The sequence below is a fragment of the Gigantopelta aegis genome, unplaced genomic scaffold (genome assembly GCF_016097555.1).
Source record: "Gigantopelta aegis isolate Gae_Host unplaced genomic scaffold, Gae_host_genome ctg3833_pilon_pilon, whole genome shotgun sequence".
Classification (NCBI taxonomy): Eukaryota; Metazoa; Mollusca; class Gastropoda; order Neomphalida; family Peltospiridae; genus Gigantopelta; species Gigantopelta aegis.
Window position 1 is genome coordinate 1 of NW_024533539.1, and position 20,907 is coordinate 20,907.

At 32.6% G+C, this 20,907-nt stretch overlaps 1 protein-coding gene across 1 annotated transcript; it reads left to right on the top strand.

The window, feature by feature from the left end:
- Window positions 1-11,849: 11,849 nt before the first annotated feature.
- Window positions 11,850-15,176, top strand: LOC121392447 (beta-glucuronidase-like; the record flags this gene model as incomplete). The annotated part of the gene is given in 16 exon segments (XM_041523651.1): window positions 11,850-12,046; window positions 12,114-12,296; window positions 12,351-12,526; window positions 12,861-12,880; window positions 12,883-13,089; window positions 13,142-13,251; window positions 13,630-13,693; window positions 13,696-13,772; window positions 14,017-14,192; window positions 14,238-14,290; window positions 14,293-14,367; window positions 14,423-14,526; window positions 14,587-14,796; window positions 14,847-14,949; window positions 14,999-15,022; window positions 15,025-15,176. Coding segments are annotated over 16 exon segments (1,931 nt in total), but the record flags the coding sequence as incomplete, so codon positions are not given.
- Window positions 15,177-20,907: the final 5,731 nt, after the last annotated feature.

A 20,907-nucleotide genomic window follows, 5' to 3' on the forward strand; every position in this document is an offset into this window, starting at 1 on the left:
GATTCTACTGGATGCTAATACTATCGGTAAACAACTGGTATATACGGTATATATATCCATTTATCCTTTTTTTTAAAAACCTGTAAAGTAATATTTTACTGACACAATTCAGATAAGTATCATTTCATTTTCATAACATAGTCCTTGGATCATCCAGTCAACCTATCTGGTCACATTTATGTAGCAGTAGTTCAAGTGATAGTTGTTTGGAACTAGTAATTCTTGTCCTAGTTCTAGAGTGGACCAGTTGTAGTCACTCTGAAGATGTTACTATCTCTTGTAGTAAGTAAAATTGTTCAATTGTTTTATTTGTTCCTTATGATATAAACTTATTAGCCTATTCATCAAATTCAAGTAACTACATTACACGTCAATATTGTTCATCTTTAATCATCATCTTCATCAGGTAAGAGAAATATTTATTTGTTTCTTAACTTTATGTATTTACATACATAGTTGTTGGTCCTTGTTTGTTGGAGGTACTTTAAGTGGTATTTCATTCTTATTATCATCATTGTTTGCAATCTCCTTGTTATTTGCTGGTACAAAGGTATTGGTATATGTGCTAGACTAAGAAAAAGGCGAAAAGACCACATACAACAAATAGAGATCAAGATAATGAATTAGAGTTAAACACATTGATATGTAATCCTACAAACACCAACACTATACATCTACATCAACATCTCATCAAAATACTTTACCAAGTACCACTGTAAACACCATGCCTCATTTTACTGGTAATACTTTACCAAATGTTGTACCTCAAAGCAAACTCCTAATCCATATGTCCATATATACTACTCTCCTGCTCAAGGTGGTCACTAGCCCTTCACCTTACTACTATGTACCACATACTAACGCAGCTTTTAAGAATCATCAACCTGCTACACATATGCCTCCTCCATATTCACAAGTTTCATATCTACCCAGACAAAGATGTATCCCAGTACTTATATGGTACCAGTTGGAACTCTTCCTCAAACAGTAATATGACCCCCACAGCAAAATTTATATGTGCAACAACCTCAACAAATGGTCCTACAGTCAAATGTGTCCACTAACAACACAAAATGTTGATTCTCAGTTCCTCAAGAGTCAGTAAACAATTCGTAATACTCCTACTCAGAACCTCACAACCCACGGGGAATCTTCCACACCAGTTACTGGTAATTCAATACACCAGTATCAAGGGAAAATGATACAAGTGTCACATCTATAAATGCTGTTTCTCCACTCCACAAGTTTCCAGCAGTTACCATTTCTCCCACAACTACTACTGCTAATAATTCTGCTAATGAGGCACAAGGAGCTGTTGCTATTACAGAGGACATGTATGAAGTAGTGGGTGGGACCAGTAGTTCAATGACAGCAGTCAACGCACAGTTGAGGTTGTGAATTTTGATGAAAATTCACCTCATATTCTGATCTTTATGATGATACTGCTTAAATCAGTATCATTGAATTATTCAGGACTTAAAATGTGCTTTTGTCTTGTTTATGCTTTTATTTACTCATTTTATTACTATATATATAGTCTCCAGATAAGAAAGCAATTTACTTAAAACCTTTTTATTTTTCATAACTGAATGGATAGAGACTAGTTTAGCCACAGTAATCTGATGTTCTATTTTTATATACATATTGCTTCTTTTTTCAGTTTATTGTTATTAAAAATTTTCATTTATTAAAAATTAGTTATTTCACTAAAAATATAAATTAACAATTCATAATAAATAATAAATAAAATAAATAATAATAATTATTAACTATATAATAAGATTAACCAGAAGCCTTCCCTACATCAGTCACTTTGATTTATCATTTACTGGTTGTAGTTTGTGTGAGAGGTTTACTGATCATAATATAGTAATAATTACTATATAATCTATAGTCTTTACTATTGTGACTGTATTGTTACTATAATATGTACCTTTAATTATACTCCATAGTCAAACTCAATTATACTGATAATCTGTAGTACATTGATGAAGACATCAAGTAGTAACCAATCTTACATATTATTATTATAATACTTGTATTATTACAAAATACAAGCAGTAGCCAATAAGTTGTGTTGTAGTAGCAGTCTTCTGAACGAATTTATATATCATAGTTTATTGTACTGTACCTGTTATTATAATTATGCATATCACAAAACAAGTATAAATACAATAAGTATTAATAAGTGCAAAAGAATGCAACAGACTATTTAATGATGCTAAAAAGTTGATTTAAGTGATGGTATTAACTTCCAATTCTGTTTATTTGGTATTATAAACATTTTTTAAATAGCACTCAAATTAGTCACTAATTGCAATGTATAAAGATATCAATTTAGAACTTATACACAAATTAACAGATAATAAAATCTAAATTCATAAATTTTCTTTGTTATTAACAACAAAATACACTACTACATGTACATGACAAACTTGTTAAAAGATACAAAAGTAATAAACTTCACAAACTACAGTGACTGAATTAAATGTATTTGATTAAACTTCATCTTCATCATTGACATTACTGATACTACTCTCTTGTGTAGCACTTACTATTGACAGTGGAACAGTCTCAAACTGCTGAACTTGCATTATCATAAGTAGCATGTACATTGTTTTCTTCAGGTTTTGAGACAGTTAAGTCATATTGTACATATTGTACATGATGTTCATCATAGTCATCTGGATGTTTCATACGATCAGCATCCCAGTTATCATCATCAACTAGTATGAATTTCATATCCTCATGTTCTTCATTATTAGGTGTATTGTTGTTTTCTGTTACCTTTACAACTTTGGCAGCATATCCTAATTTTTAATTGTTCAATATGGAAAGTATCTAACAACTATTACACCAAAAATAATTAGTAGAAAAGGTAATTTATAAGTTGAGCAAGAACACCATCCCCTGAAGTAACAGTAGCAATATGTAATGATCCAACTACAAGCATAAATAAAAAATCAAAGAAGCTGTGAATATTTCGTTTATATGGACGGAATAAAATGAATGCACCACCAAATGCAGCAAACAATGCAATTTGAAAGAGAAAAGAATATGACTTGCATCTTTTGACATAAAAGTATAAAAATAAAACAATGATCCTTAAGAAAAAGATAAAATCCAGCAAAATAGCGATAATCACGTGTGTTCTTAGAACCATCTTTATAGGCTCCAGTAAACACTTCGCCTAATAATATCAAGATTTCCTTCCTCAGCGTAAACAGCTCAGTAATTTATGGAATGTTTTGAATGGATAAAGTTGTATGTAGAGCATTGGTAAGATATATGAACTGACAAACACAATGATAGCAAAGATACCAGCAAAACTATGAGGCCAACCAAAAATATTTAACATTGTAGAATATAACATTTTATTTTCACTTTCATAATACAATCTTGTAGAATATAATAGTTGAAGAGAAGTAGCAGCAAACTGAGTGAAACATAACAGATATATTGAGGCTATAGAATGATCAAAAAGCAAGGCTCAATGTTAGTTTTATGCCCGAAAACGTGCTAGTAGACGATGAAGAGGTCTAGATAGGGGATAGTGACTACACACCTAAATCCTTTATCATACATTGTAATCCAGGTATAGATCAAGAGTAGAAGGACCAGTGAATAGGTTGTATGATATACCAGAATGATATAGCTTGTAATAATATCATATTTGACGTTATACATAGTGGCTTTAAAAAAAGAAAATTTAGGAATTATGCCAGGTATAACAGAATAATATGGACAATATTGTCCTACTCCATATTATATCCAAAATCATTTCTCAATCGTAACATTAAAACTAAATTTAGATACACTATACTAATCATTTGACAGTAGAAAACTAGACCAATCATAAAACCATTGGTCAATTGTATGTTATATATATATATTGAATGTTCTGTACATCCCCATATCTTGTTTGCTGCATTCTTTGTTTATAGACCGATAATACCATCCCTACATTTACTTCATTTTTAATTTTTTATATACCAGTATAATAATAATACGAGGAAGTTTCAATGGCATACACTGCACATTCCATACATACTTGATTATCACAACTGGAGTAGTCAATATGGTGATTGCTGTGAACTGTTTCGTGTATTTTCTGTTCTTTTTGCTAACTCCTGAACGTGTAAATGGTTATAATTATCTTTGAATAATTATTAACAAGCAAGATATTAATACTTTCCTATTTTCAACGTGTATAAATAATTATATAAAATACTTAAGAAATTCAACTTTGGATAGCATTTCTCAAAGCAACAATTTATATTATATTCTAGTTACATAATATTATATTGTTTATAACAATGAATTCATAAAATGCATGGTAATTTTTAAGAAAGACACTAAAGATTTTATATATATTTATATATAAAATTATCAAGCTTTATTTAGTTTCCTATACAATTTTCATGAGAAATCTCTCCATTCAAGTTGGGGCCATAAGAACGAAAAAAAGCAGTATAGACCTATATGAAAAACATATATGTACAATATCAAACTTTTTGGTAAATAATTATGACTTAATTTGCAATAAGGGACCTCTTCTATCAAAACATTTGCGACCTGGTTAGTAAAAAGTGACCACTGTTAAATTACTTCAAAAACCTGTTTTGCATACAGTTACCATGAATAACTGGTGCATATATAGTAACTGTAATGTATACAGAAGTGTTTTTGGGATTTTTTAACAGTGGTCCCTTTCGTATATTAGGTCACAAATGTTTTACAGAAGTGGTCCTTATTGCAAATCAGGTCATCCTATGCGTCTTTGTTATTGTTTCAATATTCTTTTATGCTATAGCATTATCTAATGGTGCTCTAGTGCTGTCTCGTTATGGATGCCTCATCATCATATTACTATGGTATTGTGAGGATCTATTACAATAATGGATGGGGTAATATCTGTTATGACTCATCTATGGGTATAGTGAAGCTAATGTCATCTGTCATCAGTTAGGATATACTGGAGTCTATTTTACTCTATAGCTGGATATGTGAGGTTAGAACTTATATTTATATAAGACATGTTAAAATATCTCTGTCTAGTTATGGCACTGATACTCTATCTATGAAAATGGATGATCTCAACTGTGCCAGTTACACTTACCTCACTATCTTTCAATGTTCTTTCTCTACATCCATTGATAGTGGATGTACTAACACTAACTATTATGATGCTACTGTGTACTGCCTGTGAGTATTAATATATATTCATTCAAAATGTTATAATGTATTTTGATACAGATTCTACAAGAATTTGGAACAGTAACCCTTATCCTGGTATGATACGTCTTCAAGGAGGTAATTATTCTAATGAAGGACGTGTGGAGGTCTACTGTAATGGACAGTGGGGAAACAATATGTGATGATGGATTTGGTTCTACTGATGCTCAAACTATCTGTAAACAACTGGGATATAACTATTACTATAGATATGATCACCTTAGTCTGTGAGTGATAAATAGTGGTTTAAAATCTGAATTATAATTTTAAAAATTTCCTCCTACATTGTAGATCTGGTAGTTATTATCAACCTATTGGAATAGATAGACTGTCTAGTTATTCTTATGACACATGTTATGGTAGTAGAAATTCCTGTCCATCAATTTCAGTAAGTGGTTGTACCCACTCTGAGATGTCACTGTCACATGTAGTAAGTGATTATAATAATACTGTGACAAAGTAGTCTTAATAATGTCTAGAGTAAGTCATACATGCTCTTTTGGAAATATTTAGCAACTCTCTAATTCACGTAATGACATGTAGTAAATAATTATAATTTGAAAATTAACCTCTTAGCATTTTACATTTTATTACTTTCAATACATGTGACAAAGTTATTTGTTGTTTCTTTAGCTTATAGCAGTTCATATTCTACATCTACTGCTACACAGACTACTTGTTCTGGATTAATTGGTTAGTGGTTGTATTTTAATGATGATTAAATTATTTGTCATAAATTATATAATTAATTGAATCCTTTGGTTGTCGCACAACATTGATTTTATGTTGTATTTTATGAACCCTCACCAATTCTTCTGTATAGGAAAAGGGTTACAGTACTTTGTGTGTGTGTGTGTGTGTGTGTGTGTGTGTGTGTGTGTGTGTGTGTGTGTGGTGTGTGTGTGTGTGTGTTTGTGTGTGTGTGTGTGTGTGTGTGTTTGCTGGGCGGTAATTATGTTCAAATGTAATATCTAAATTCATAAATGGATTGGTTAACCAATTAATTTATTAACAAATTAATTAATTAAAAAGAACAGACCCTTTAAGAACTGCGACTTAACAAACTGTTGAGCATGACTCTTGTTATTAGGCAATATCCATTTTCATTGAAACTTTGTCCGACTTATGATTTAACAGGTACAGTACACTAAACTATGATATGTAAATACTTTCAGTTGTTTGTTTACTCTAAAATTTCAATCCAGCATGACAAATTAATGTTTCCTTCTACTGTGGCAAGGGTTCTGGACTTTCACTTAATTTATGAAATTAATGGTTTTCCATTTAGCTACTTCTGACGCTATTGGTAATGGTGTTGTACGTCTCTATCGTAATGGATACACCTCATCCTCCAATTACTATGGTATAGTACAGATATTATATAATGGACAGTGGGGTAATATCTGTGATGATACCTACTACAATCAATATGAAGCTGATGTCATCTGTCATCAGTTGGGATATACTGGAGCCTCAAGTTAACTCTAGAGCTGGATATGTGAGGTAAGTTAAATTAAATGAGATAATGCTCTTTAGAAATCTTTTATAGCTATGGTACTGACTACAATTCAATGATACTGAATCGTGTCAACTGTTCTAATAACAACTATCTCACTATCTTACAGTGTTCCTACTCTACGTACATATATAGTGGATGTAGTGTAGTCTAACTCTTATGATGCTACTGTGATCTGTTGTAAGTACTCTTTGTATAATATAGTTATAGTTAAGTTTTGTTAAAGATACCTCTAGGATTTGAACAGTAATCCTTATCCTGGTATGATACGTCTTCAAGGAGGTAATTATTCTAGTCAAGGACGTGTGGAGGTTTATTGTAATGGACAGTGGGGAACAATATGTGATGATGGATTTGATTCTACTGATGCTAATACTATCTGTAAACAACGGGGATATACTGGATATGTAAGATATGATCATTTGACACTGTAAGTAATATTTACTTACACAATCATTACACTAATTTACATTAATCATAACATAGTCCTGGATCATCCAGTCAACCTATCTGGTCAACATTTGAGCAGTAGTTCAAGTGATAGTTGTTTTGGAACTAGTAATTCTTGTCCTAGTTCTAGAGTGACCAGTTGTAGTCACTCTGAAGATGTTACTATCTCTGTAGTAAGTAAAATTGTTCATTTGTTTATTGGTTCCTTACTGATATAAACTTATTAGCCTATTCATCAAATTCAAGTAACTACATTACACATCAATATTGTTTATCTTTATCATCATCTTCATCGGTGAGAAGAATATTTATTTTTTCCTAATTTTATGTATTTACATACACAGTTGTTGATCCTGTTGTTGGAGGTACTCTAAGTGGTATTTCATTCTTATTATCATCATTTGTTGCAATCTCCTCTGTTATTTGCTGGTACAAAGGTATTGGTATATGTGCTAAACTGCATAAGAGGAGAAGACCACGTACAACAGATAGAGGTCAAGATAATGAGTTAGAGTTAAACACATTGGTATGTAATCCTAACAAACAACAACACTATACAATCTACATCAACATCTCGTCAAAATACTTACCAAGTACTACTGTAAACACAATGCCTCATTATACTGGTAATACTTTACCTAATGTGGTACCTCAAGCTACCCCTAATCCATATGTCCAATACACTACTCTCCTGCTCAAGGTGGTCATAGCCCTTCACCTTACTACTATGTACCACCTACTAATGCAGCTTTTAAGAATCGTCAACCTACTACACATATGCCTCCTCCCATATCACAAGTTTCATATCCACCCAGACAACAGATGTATCCAGTACTTATATGGTACCACTTCAAACTCTGCCTAAACAATTTCGTCAACAGTATATGACCTCACAGGAAAATTTATATGTTCAACAACCTCACCAAATAGGCCTACAGTCAAATGTGTCACTAACACACAAAATGTTGATCTCCAGTTCCTCAAGAGTCAGTAACAATTCATGATACTCCTATTCAGAAACCCACCACCCCACAGTGAATCTTCCACTCCAGTTACTGGTAATTCTACTACAACCAGTATCAATGGAAAATGATACAAGTGTGACATCTATAAATGCTGTTTCTCCTTCTTCAAGTCTAACTCCACAAGTTCCAGCAGATACCATTTCTCCACAACTACTACTGCTAATAATTCTCCCAATGAGGCACAAGGAGCTGTTGCTAGTACAGATGACATATATAGGAAGTAGTGGTGGGCCAGTAGTTAATGACAAGACAGTTTATGAGGTTGTGAATTCTGATAGGAATTAACCTTCATATTCTGATCTTTATGATGATACTGCTTAAATCAGTATCATTGAATTATTTGGGACTTTAAATTTTTTACAAATGTGCTTTTGTCTTGTTTTATATTTTTATTTACTCATTTTTGTTACCATATATATAGTCTCAGAAAGAGAAACCAATTTACTTACAACCTTTTTATTTTTCATAACTGAAGAATAGTGACTAATTTAGCACAGTAACCTGATGTTCTATTTTATATACATATTGCTTTTTATCAGTTTTATTGATTATCAAAGTTTGCATTTATAAAAAATTAATTATCTCACTAAGATAAAGATTAATAATTATTCATAAATAAATAATTAAAATTATATATTAAATTAAATAAATAATATAAATTTAACTATATAATAAGATTATCCAGAAGTCTTCCCTACATCAGTCGCTTTGATCATATCATTTACTGTGTATAGTTTTGTGTGAGAGGTTTACTGATCATGATGTAGTAATAATTACTATATATAATCTATAGTCTTCATTATTGTAACTGTATTGTCACAATAATAAAATGTGCCTTTCATTACACTCCATAGTAAAACTCAATTATACAGATAATCTGTAATACATTGATGAAGATATCAAGTAGTAACCAATCTTACATATTATTATTATTATACTTGTATTATTACAAAATATTAACAGCAGCCAATAAGTTGTACTAAGTACCAGGAAATAAGTAAAATATGATTATGATATATTGTACCAGGAAATAAGTAAATATGATTATGCACTATATATTGTACAGGAAATAAGAAAATATGTAATACATATTTTACCAGGAAATAGTTGTACTAGGAAATAAGTAAATACTTATGTTATATATACATATGATAATTGTTTAGACATAAATACACACTACTGAACAGTTGGTGCCATAAAATTAATTGTTGAACTGAGTAGTTGCAGTTATTAGTGAGATTTCTGGATTATATGTACAAGAATGCCTTGTTATTGGAGTCTACTACTACATCTTGTCTTCATCGCTACATTGTTATTAGTACCAAGGAATATGGTAGCTACTGATTATTGTAGTAAGAGTCTAAAAATAGTAACATTGAAGTGTATATGTCAATGTACACAGTTATACTATGACTACAATATTACATATGAATAAATATCTTTTATTATAGATCCAATTCTTCATAATCTACCTTATACAATTGTTGCTCTTATAAATGAGAAAGTCTTTCTCACTTGTGAAGTCTCTACAACAGGATCTGGTGATAGTACTGATCTTATATTAGATAATATACATAGTGTTGGAGCAATAGCATGATGATGCCACGTATTATGCTAAGAATATCACATGGACATATTTTAGTTCTGATCCTTATGATGATAAAACTGGATACAATATAACAATAATTGCTGGAGAAAAATAACAATGGTACTACATTTCAATGTCGAGCTTATGATTGTGCCACAAATAAAGCAAAACTAATTGTTATAAAAGGTACAACATTTTGTAATATAGTCAAATATGATGTATATTTACTTTCTTTTTAGCTCCACCATCTCCCTCCTATTCCTTCCACTGTTCAGTTACTCAACACTACTGCTCTCTCCCTCGTCAAAATGTCTTCACTTATAAACACTCTTCTTTGTCAGACTACCCAGTAATTTTTACTGCCTCAATGTCTTCTCATTCAATCTATGTAAGGAACATTATACAGCATAAACTGTATTATCTCCCACTTCTCTTATATCAATCAGTCCCTTCAGTTATTCCAACTCCAAACACAGCTGGTGTTACTGCAGATGTATATATCTTTATTTATGGAGTGTCTGCTGGTATTGTTCTACTGGTCATCATGATCATTACTGTTATAATCTCATTGATATATATTATCAATACCATGCTAAAAAGTGAGTCTTATATATTGCATTATAGTGACAACAATGTATACCCTTTTCATTTACGCTATCTCCTTCATTCATAGCCAAATCTACTTCAGAAAAAAACTCACATAATATTTGATATCATGATTATAAAAGTATTGAAGCAAGTGTCCCTCTACTAAAGACAACTTAACATTGTAAAACTATTAAAAAGAATGTTTACTATTTAACATGTTATTATATATCAATTGTCTATTTATGTATTTATTATTCAAATATTGATTATGAGACTATTATTTTTCTCTAGTGTTAAAAAATCAAAGAACAGCCTTTAAATTTAGTACATCATGTGGCAATTAATGTAGTAATAGATTAATACTTGTTTCATTAACAGTAAGTGAACTGAACATAAATGTTGTTATAGTCAAACTCTTATTATGTAATGTTTGACATACATACTAGAAACTAGGAAAATGTTGTAAGTAGACTTGTATTTCTCATTATTCATAGTTGATACGTTACTAATGAATGTATATATCCAATGACTTCATAATGTGCATTCTTACACCTAACTATTTACAAACACTGAAGCCCAGTATGTAATTAAAGGAAAGATGGGTGGTAGTTTTTAGTTATTAGGCTGTTACTAGGCAACCATCTTCTGAATAATTGACCTATCCAGTAAGTCTAGACTGCTAATGAAGCCCAATAGCAATGAACATCATTTAGATCATTTCCACATAATATTTTACCAAATATATCCATATATATAGCAAAATATCTAGTTCATGCAGCTACAAGTAAAGACTTAATGTACAGAGATAAGAGAAAAAGGTTACTGAAGATCAGCTGTAGTAACATTATCTGGACACTCAGAATAGAAGATACTCGTATTACATCATTTATTATAAAATGCTTTTATTTACGTACTTGTATACTTAAAGAGAATTATGCAATATTTAATGAATAATTGTAACTTGAAGCTAAATAGGACTTTTGTAATGTTTATGAACATGTATCTTAGATTTATCATTGTCATCATTTACTGATGTGTCTATCATAAACTTAATATCACTTAAACGTAAAATCTACAAATAATAAAAGGGCCTTTAAAATAAAAATCTGTTTGATACTGTACCCAAAAATATACCCCAAAAGTGTTTATGCTTTTGAAACTGTAATGAAGGCTGAAACTGCAGGCCTCTAAAGTGCACCAGTATCTTGTAAAACATCAATAGTGACCATTATTATTATTAGAATAACTGCAAGATGTATATGAGTGACCTCAGAAGTAATGAAAGCTACTATTACTTATCTCATTGTATCTTGTTACTTGGAATATATGATCTACTATATCTTAAGGAGTAGGCTATTCAAGGAACTATACACATCAGCTACTGTGTGTTACCGAACAAAATTAAACATATTCATGGACATCACCATAATTACATGTTAACTGTAAGGCGTGGCTGAATCAGAGAAAAATGATTCTGTTTTTATTTCATTGTATCTTGTTACTTGCAATGGTCTGCTATATCCTAAGGACTCTCCTAGTAGGCTAGTGAAAGAACTAGATGGAATCTGGCATTTTCGTGTTGATACATCACCTACTAGAGATGAAGGTTTTACTGAACAATGGTACACCAAACCATTAGCAGCAGTAAGTAATAGCATAATATCTGTGGTAATAGTTAGGTCATTGATATAAATTGCTATAATTCTACTAGACTGGTGAGACTATTTTCATGCCTGTACCTTCCAGTTATAATGACATCACTCAAAATGCTACCATTAGAGACTTTATTGGATGGGCTTGGTATGATAGGAACTTTTGGTTACCTGAGTCCATGTTAGATGGGAAGACTCGTATTGTGCTACGATTCGAGAGTGCTCATTATTATACAATTGTTGTAAGTATTAAAGCTACATAATTTCTTAATGTATGCAATATTTTTTCACTGAAGTGGTGTGAACGGCAAGCAGGCTATAGTACTAATGGAGGTCATTTACCATTTGAAGCTGATGTTACTGAGCTTTTAATGGCAGGACAAGCTAATACAGTGACAGCTGCAGTTAATAACACACTTAATGATCATACATTACCTCCAGGATATATCACATACTATAATGATGACCCAAGGTATAGTTCTTATGACATTGTTGATTAAAAAATCTCATTTTTAACATATATTGTCCTTTTGTTACTATAATAACTTTGACTTTTAATTATATAATGTGCTTCACTAGTAATTCATTTTTTTATTGTCTAAGTATCTATTCATATGTTTATACTTACAAAGTTACCTCCATGGCATTCTCACTTCCTAATATTAGTTGTATTATTCATACATAAAGTACCCCCATAAAAGGACTATAATTCTGTATATTAGGACACTACTTATATTAATAAGGTCAAAGTTATGTGAATATATTTAGTTACACATGAATATTTTTAAATGCTCATTGTCACTTAGATATCCACCTGGATACTTTACATTTACTGCCAATTTGATTTCTTTAACTATGCTGGTATTCAACGTTCAGTCAAACTGTATACCACACCTAAGACATATATTGATGACATTACTATTGTGACTAACTTGATTGATAATAGCACTGCTAATCTACATTATCAATTAAAAATTGGAGGTCCAACTGCTGGAGCTAGTTATGAAGTTGGCATTGCTGGAGAACATGATTCAGGTATCTTTATAATAACAAATTTATTTAATTAATTATTTTTGTTATATAACAGGTACAGTGCCTGATGATGGAAAGGCTAATGGGACAATAACAATCACTAACCCAGGTCTTTGGTGGCCTTGGACGATGAGCGATACCCCTGGACAACTCTACCCATTCCAGGTGAGTGGATATATTATTTAGCAATGAAACCTAGCCTCATACCCAGGTGTTTGACAAAAGTAAAGAACTAAAAGTTCTTTACTTTTGTCAAACACCTTGCTACAAAGCTAAATGAAACCCTTTAAAAAATGGACATTTGTGAGCCTTGAAAATTGACCTTAATATAAAGTGTTGTTGTTTATAGTACTTGGATTATACACTAAGAAACAAGTGTTCTTGATACAGAATGGTATCAGAAGGGGGCCCCTTGATAGTAATTTGTGAACTGTGCCAGACCCAGTTTAATAAGTGGTCAATCTATGTCCATTACTTCAGAGTGTCCCTTAACTACTTACTAGTGGTTACATTGTATTGATGAGTGTGTCTCTTCTCCTTCAGGTCAAAGTGACTGATAATAATGGAGTATCTGATATGTATAGATTATCTGTGGGTATTAGAGACATTTAGTTACAGAAGATCAGTTTCTGATCAATGGAAAACCATTCTACTTTCATGGAGTTGATAAACATGAAGATTGGGACGTAAGTATGACAATGAAATAAACTAAAGGACATAAAGTGATAGTTTATAATTAAGCATCACTGAATAATGTTGCTACATTACTGTAGTAACTGCTTCTAGTGCTAGTGTGTGATGACAGTTAATTTAATTGTGTGTATGTGAATCCACACAAACAAGACTACTTATTAGAGTGCCGCAGTAACACATGTAATGTTATTATTAGTAATATTATGTACACTTAATTCAATAACTGTCCTTTAATAGATTCTTGGTAAAGGGATTAACTATGCCCTCCTCATGAAAGATATCAACTTACTAAAGTGGTTAGGAGTATCAGCATTTAGAACAAGTCATTATCCGTATGCTGAAGAAATACTAGATCTCTGTGATAAAGAGGGTATTGTAGTAATTGGAGAAAGCCCTGCAGTAGGATTACAAAAGTAGAGTCAAGCATTATAAATGTGATGTTTTTACAACATACATAGGGTGGACAATTTTGCACAAGAAACGCTGTCTCATCATATTGAAGTAATGACTGAATGATAGGTAGAGACAAAAATAGACCATCAGTTGTAATGTGGTCAGTAGCCAATGAACAAATTCTGCCCTACCCAGGCACAAACCTATTTTGAGTAAGTCAGTGATCTAGTATCTTGTCTGTCATTGAGAGTGTTTCTATTTGATAAAAGTGAAGTGTTCGCTATAACTCGTAAACTGGATCCAACACGTCCTGTGACATTTGCCTGTAGCCACGACTACAATGATGACAAAGTTGTAAGTAACTAACTTATTATTATATATCTTGTTTGTAATAACTGCATGTGTCTCTCCTAGACACCCTCTGTCGATGTCATCATGATAAACCGCTATTATGATTGGTACCAGAACTCTGGGCATCCAGAGGTGGTTCCATATGCCCTTCGCTATGATCTTGAACAATGGCGAAATATTCGGAAGAAACCGATCATGATATCGGAGTATGGAGCTGGGACTATTTCTGGTTTGCACAAAGACCCTCCAGTAGAATGGTCAGAAGAATACCAAGTAAGTTTAGAGAACTTTATTGATAATGACAGTCTCTACTCATTGCATAGGCTGAGGCGTTGATGGCTTATTGGCCAGTCTTTGATGAATATCGTAAGTCTTTTTTTATTGGAGAACTCATTTGGAATTTTGCCGATTTTGAAACATCACAAGGTAATGCATTATTATCAAGTCAAACAAATGTTGATGTTTGTCTTAATAGGTACTAGTCGAGTTGATGGTAATCGTAAGGTATCTTAACTCGTCAGAGACAACCCAAATTGGCTGCGTATCTTGTGAGAGAGAGGTACCTCAATTTAGCTCAAGGTAAAGGACTATCACCCCGAGACCATCGTGCCAAAATAAAGGATCTTTCTACTTGCCACATTGACATTGATTGAAACTCTTGACATGTGCTACTATTGTGCTGTTTACTCCATCTATTTTGTTTCTTGCTTCAAATTTTAAATTTTAATAGGATTGTTGATAGAGAACTATGATTATAAATGAAAATTAATAACTTATTTGTAGTTTTCAGATCAAAAAAAGAGTTTTCAAGTTAAAATAAATTTATTCTAAGACATGAAAAATTTAAAGGGAGTAATGATAAAAAGAAGTGATAAAGAAAAGCAGAGACATTTTGATAAATAACCCAAATATAAAATTACTTAATAACTAAACACATAACGTTATTATTTCAACACTATTCTTCTTTTCCGTTACACTTGTCCACGGGAACATGATTGGTGGTACTTGTTGAAGATTTACGCCTCTTTTTAAATATATATTTCTTTGTAAAAAATATGGCAATCTGTACACCAAATATAATACTGATTATGTAAAATACTTGGCCGCCTATTTTAGGAATAAGATCTACTTTAGGATGAGTTTGGATAACGATATGAAGTGCAGTTCCAACACCCAATCGCATAATCATGTACACGCCCACAAAACCAAATCAACAGCTGTAGCTAATCTACCTGTGTACATGTCAGCGGATCTTAAAAACCAACGCAACTGGAGGAATGGGTTTGAGGCTTCGCTTCCGCCAATAACAGCTGTCATTTCAGAGCCATACATTCCTGTGTAGAGACAGTAGACGAATCCAAACAAGGATACCATGTGATGAGCCAACATGACCACACCCTCTGTCTGATACCAAATGCACCACATAAAGTCGAAAATGAAATAACCAATACTGATAATAATTATTGCTGTGTGTAAGGGAGTGCTTTGTTGGGCTAAGTAAGAAAATGGCCAAGGACCTATCCAGAATGCAGAAAGAAAAAAGAGAGAAATGTGACTACAACTCCATGTAATGCTGTTAAGATACGGCAATTCCATTCAGGAGAACAGGTACGATTGAAAATACAAAGATAGAAATAGATGTTGGTCCAGAAGAAGAAGCTGGTAAACATAGCAGTCAGGGGTAGTTGACCATTATGGAGGAGTCTTTGAGAACCAAATCATCTTTCTTAGTGTACTGTAGAGAAAGGATACAATGAATTACATGTGTATTGTGTATGTGGTATGTAATGACACTAAGGAGACGTGTTATATACATAACCATGGTGATAATTACGGATTTCCATCCATCCATCCATTAATCTATTCATCAATTCATAAAGCTATCCATCCATCTAGATTTACTCTAATATCTATGATTTATCCATCAAAGTATTTAACTGTCTATACGTCAGCCATATATGCATCATTACTGAAAACTACTAAAGTTTGTTACGAATTAATTTTTTTACTAACCAGTGATTCCTGAGGGACTTCCAAATCTACAGACATGATGATCACAAATCAATAGAATTCAGATGTCAAGAGTTAGCCGATCAGATCCACCCAGGAATGCACAGATCTTTCGCCCCTTGAAAAGAGGGCAAGCAAGCTAAGGAAGTTGGGTGTGGCTATAATCCATACACGTGAGAAATTGAGGATGTACTCTGAAACAGCAGCTCAGGTAGTTCACTCACAGCATTACTTGACTTTAGATATTATTTTAAAGGTATTTGCTCGGTTAGGAGAAAGGAAAATCATTGGAGATTTGGGTTTGCCTTTCTTAAGTCACCTCAATAGCAATCATGGAGTACAGTCAGGCATGTAAAGATTCGTGTACATGTATAAGATATATATTTGCATGTACTCATTGCCATGTAGCTAGCTAAATGTGCCATTAAACTAGCTTTGTATAAAGAGACATCAATTCACTGTCATGGGTGTAGGAAGCCAAAATGGAATGGTCAGGCCACACCAACTCCATGTAGGGGTGGCCGGGGCATGCTCCCCTGGGAAATTTTGAAAATTGTGCTTGTCAGGAGTGAATCTGGTGCAATTCCGGCCCATTACTTCAAGCTTTTTTCATGCATCCTTCATTTTTGAAAACCATTGAAGCTGAAAACTTTGAATGATTTGCTTTTTTATCTAAAAGGTCTCTAAGGAAAATTGAGGTTGATGTGGCTTGTCTGGAAATACATAAGTTGTCAAGTTGTTAACCAGCTGATACACAATAACACATCATGTGATTAAACATGCAATTATTTTGAGTGTGGCAATCTAAACGGTGTGGTAAATGAAAACATGGCTGCCAAATACGTGTGAGTTACCAGTCTTATTAGTTTTTCTTTTTGTTTCATTTGTTTTGTGTTGTTGATTCATTATTACATTTTAATAATTGGAGAAGCTGAAAAATGGTCAGCCAAAGCCAGACTGGCTGGACCGGCTACTACCCCCTTGACCGTATGACTGGAGAATTTTTTAGTAAATTATCTTAAATTTCATGCTGTACTATTCCTCAGATGATGCCATGTGGGTTCTGGTATAGTGACTGATATAATTATGAATGTGGTTGGTATTTTGTATATTGCTCTCTTGTCTTGTCTTGGATTAGATTGTCATGGCATAATTCACAATTCAAATATGCTTTAGCTAAGTATATAAAAATTCCCACTTAGGAACAGGTATTTAGTCTTCAATGTTTTTAGATTTTGTTTGATGGCTAGCCAGCTTCATAGAAATGATGCTAGCAATATTATAAACATTATATTATATACAAGTAGAAGTATACTTGTAAGGACTGTTTTAAAACAACTGATGTAATTATAATATAAACATAGTTTATTAATGACAACAACCTGTGTTTTCTTTTGTATAGGAGATGTTATTGAATTACAAGGCAATTCTGGTACTGCTAAATCTGAGCTACTACTAAACATTACAGCTCAATGCATCTTACCCAAAGAATGGGATGGCTCTTGCTCGGTGGACGAGGTATAGGTGTGGCATACATTAGTATTGACAGGAAAATTTGATGTGTTAAGACTTGTAAGCATATTAGAGAGAAAAGCACTACAGCTATTAGGGAGAAAAAAGATTTAGTTCCTGAGGACTTTGTGAGTCTACAAGCTACTCATATCGCTTGTACCAACTGGCAAAGATTTTTGTCTCAACAAGCTTCAGTTGATAAAAACCTTATCGAAACCTGTCTGAAACGAGTGTACATATTCTCTTGTCGTTCCAGTCAAGAACTTACATTGACAATGATCTCCTTGAAACAGTTTCTACACAACTCACCTCATGTCAGTATGATCATTTTAGATCATGTATATGCATTTGAGTGGCAAGATATAGTTTCAGAAACTGAGGACAATCTTCAACTACCAACTTCATCTACTGTCCCGTGGATTGAGCTCTTGCACAAGATAGTCAGAGAGAATCAGGTCACAGTGTTTGGTGCAGTATCAACGGAAAATAGATTGCAGTTTGGTGTTCATAGTAGTACACATATCAAGACCATTACTGAGAGAAGGTGGCAAAATCTTGTCAAGTATTCCTATGTTATCACATCAAGTAACAAGAGGACACATCCAACACTTTGGAAGGAGATTCCTAGTGCCTCTGGCAATATCAGTATTCCTCCACTTGTTCCATATCACATTCAACAATTGAAGAGTGTAGTGGTATCTAGTGGTAATAATAGTGACAGGACATATGACAATGTCTTATATTGGGAGTTTACAGTTGATGACAGTGGAGTTCTATTCAAAGAATAACATTAAAGGACAAGTAGAGCTAAATATTATAAATAATAAGTGAACCCATGAATTAATTTAGAAAGTTTTGTTCACACCATTATATTACTAATATAATATATTGAAAACAAATATACCGTATAGCGGGTATTATTGGCGGTCAAAATATTTGACGGTTTGCCATCAAAATAAGCAAAATTTAAATTTGGCGATTTATTAAAATAATTGTTGTAATTAAAGGTGGGTGGTACTATATAACGCCACGTGAACTCTCGTGAAAGTAGATCGATGGATATTTACGAGATTGCTAGTTGTGTACGAGGTCACCATATATATAAGAGAGTTTGAAATTACAACAGGACAGTTCTCTTCGTGAAATATCTAAGTAACGCCATTTACGTAGCAGCTAGCAGATAGGGATCACGTGCAGGGAGGCGTGAAAAAATTATTGACGGTTTTGATTTGACGATTTTGTTGCAGACCGCCAATACGCCAAATTAAATTCGCCGCCAATAATACCCGCTATACGGTATATGCTATTAATAATTATATATGTGTGTGTGCATGTGTGTGTAATATGTAATATGTTGCTTTTACATGTAATCAACTAATCATTTCGAATTATTGATTGCACCTAATAAACACAAGTTCTTCAAATGTTTTTGTCACAGATAGTGTACTTGTTTGTACTTATAGGTGTCAATAACACAATCTTGTAGAAGAAACAAACAATTTAAAAAGGAATATTTCAAGATTTCACGAAGTATTTGAAATAGAAATAGAAATACAAATACTTCCTGTTTCAAAAATTCAAAATACAAATACAAGTACAAATATTCCAAAAAAAGTATTTAAATACAGCTAAATCTTTGTTTATGTAAAGATTTTTATTTCCACCCTTCATTTCTACAGGACTCAACATGGAAGTTCTTACTGTGATTGGCCTGATGTTCTTGACTGTTCTTGACTGTTTTTCTCTGATGTTCTTGACAGTTCTCTGATGTTCTCTGGATGCAAAAGATGAGTCGCTCTCCCTGCTCACTCTTTCCTGTCTTCCTTCAAGCCTTCTTTCTTTCTTTTATTTTTTTTTAAATTTTATTTTGGGCTATCTAGCCTATCTACACCATACACACACTCATACAATCTCTAAAAATCATATTCCCCCTGCCGCCTGGCGGCCAAAAAAATTTTTTTTTAATATCCAAGGCCGCCAGGTGGCGGGGGGAACCTCTGATCTTCTAGGGTGCATGTGTGTGTGTGTGTAGGTTGGTAGTCCTTTTTCACTTCCTCTGTCTCTCTTCACTCTCTATCCATTCATTGTCACCAGTTCAGTTATGACTACTCTTTTTCTTTCCTGCAGGAGCAGCACAGTTGAAAGGTGAGCTACCTCTCCATCCATCCATTCCTTTGTAATCCAGTTGTTCCAGCTAACTTTCTTTTTCTTCTCTATATGCTCTCTACTTGTGGACTGACTGGAAGACTCTTGGGACTGACTGGAAGACTCTTGTGGACTGACTGGAAGACTCTTGGGGACTGACTGGAAGGCTCTTGTGGACTACTGGAAGACTCTTGTGGACTGACTGGAGGACTCTCGGGGACTCTTCAACTATGCAGACTGTCTTTTTTTAATTTTTTTTTTTATTTTTTTTCTGTAATTTTTAATACTCTTCTTTATAGTTTGGTTTGTATATTGTTTTAAAATTCTCAAAAACATTTTTTAAATCTAAACTTTGTCAAAAGTCAATCTTCAGTTAAAATTATTTATTAATCTTCAAATTAAATATTCTATTTTTTTTAACTTTGAAATTGCTTCATGATAATTGAGTTAGTTAAGAGTTGATTTTTTTACAACTACAATAGACACTGAATATCTTAGTAATCTTATTACTTTTACAACTAATGTATTATACCAATATAGATCATTTTTATTATTTGTTAAATAGATCATTTTTTATTATTGTTAATTGTTCTGGAAAACTAAAGAACTTTATTAATATTAGTTTGTATTATATTATCATTAATGTTTTTAGCAAATAGCTATACCAGTTAATTAATTATCTTTTTTTAATAATTAATGTAGCCATGATTGATCAAT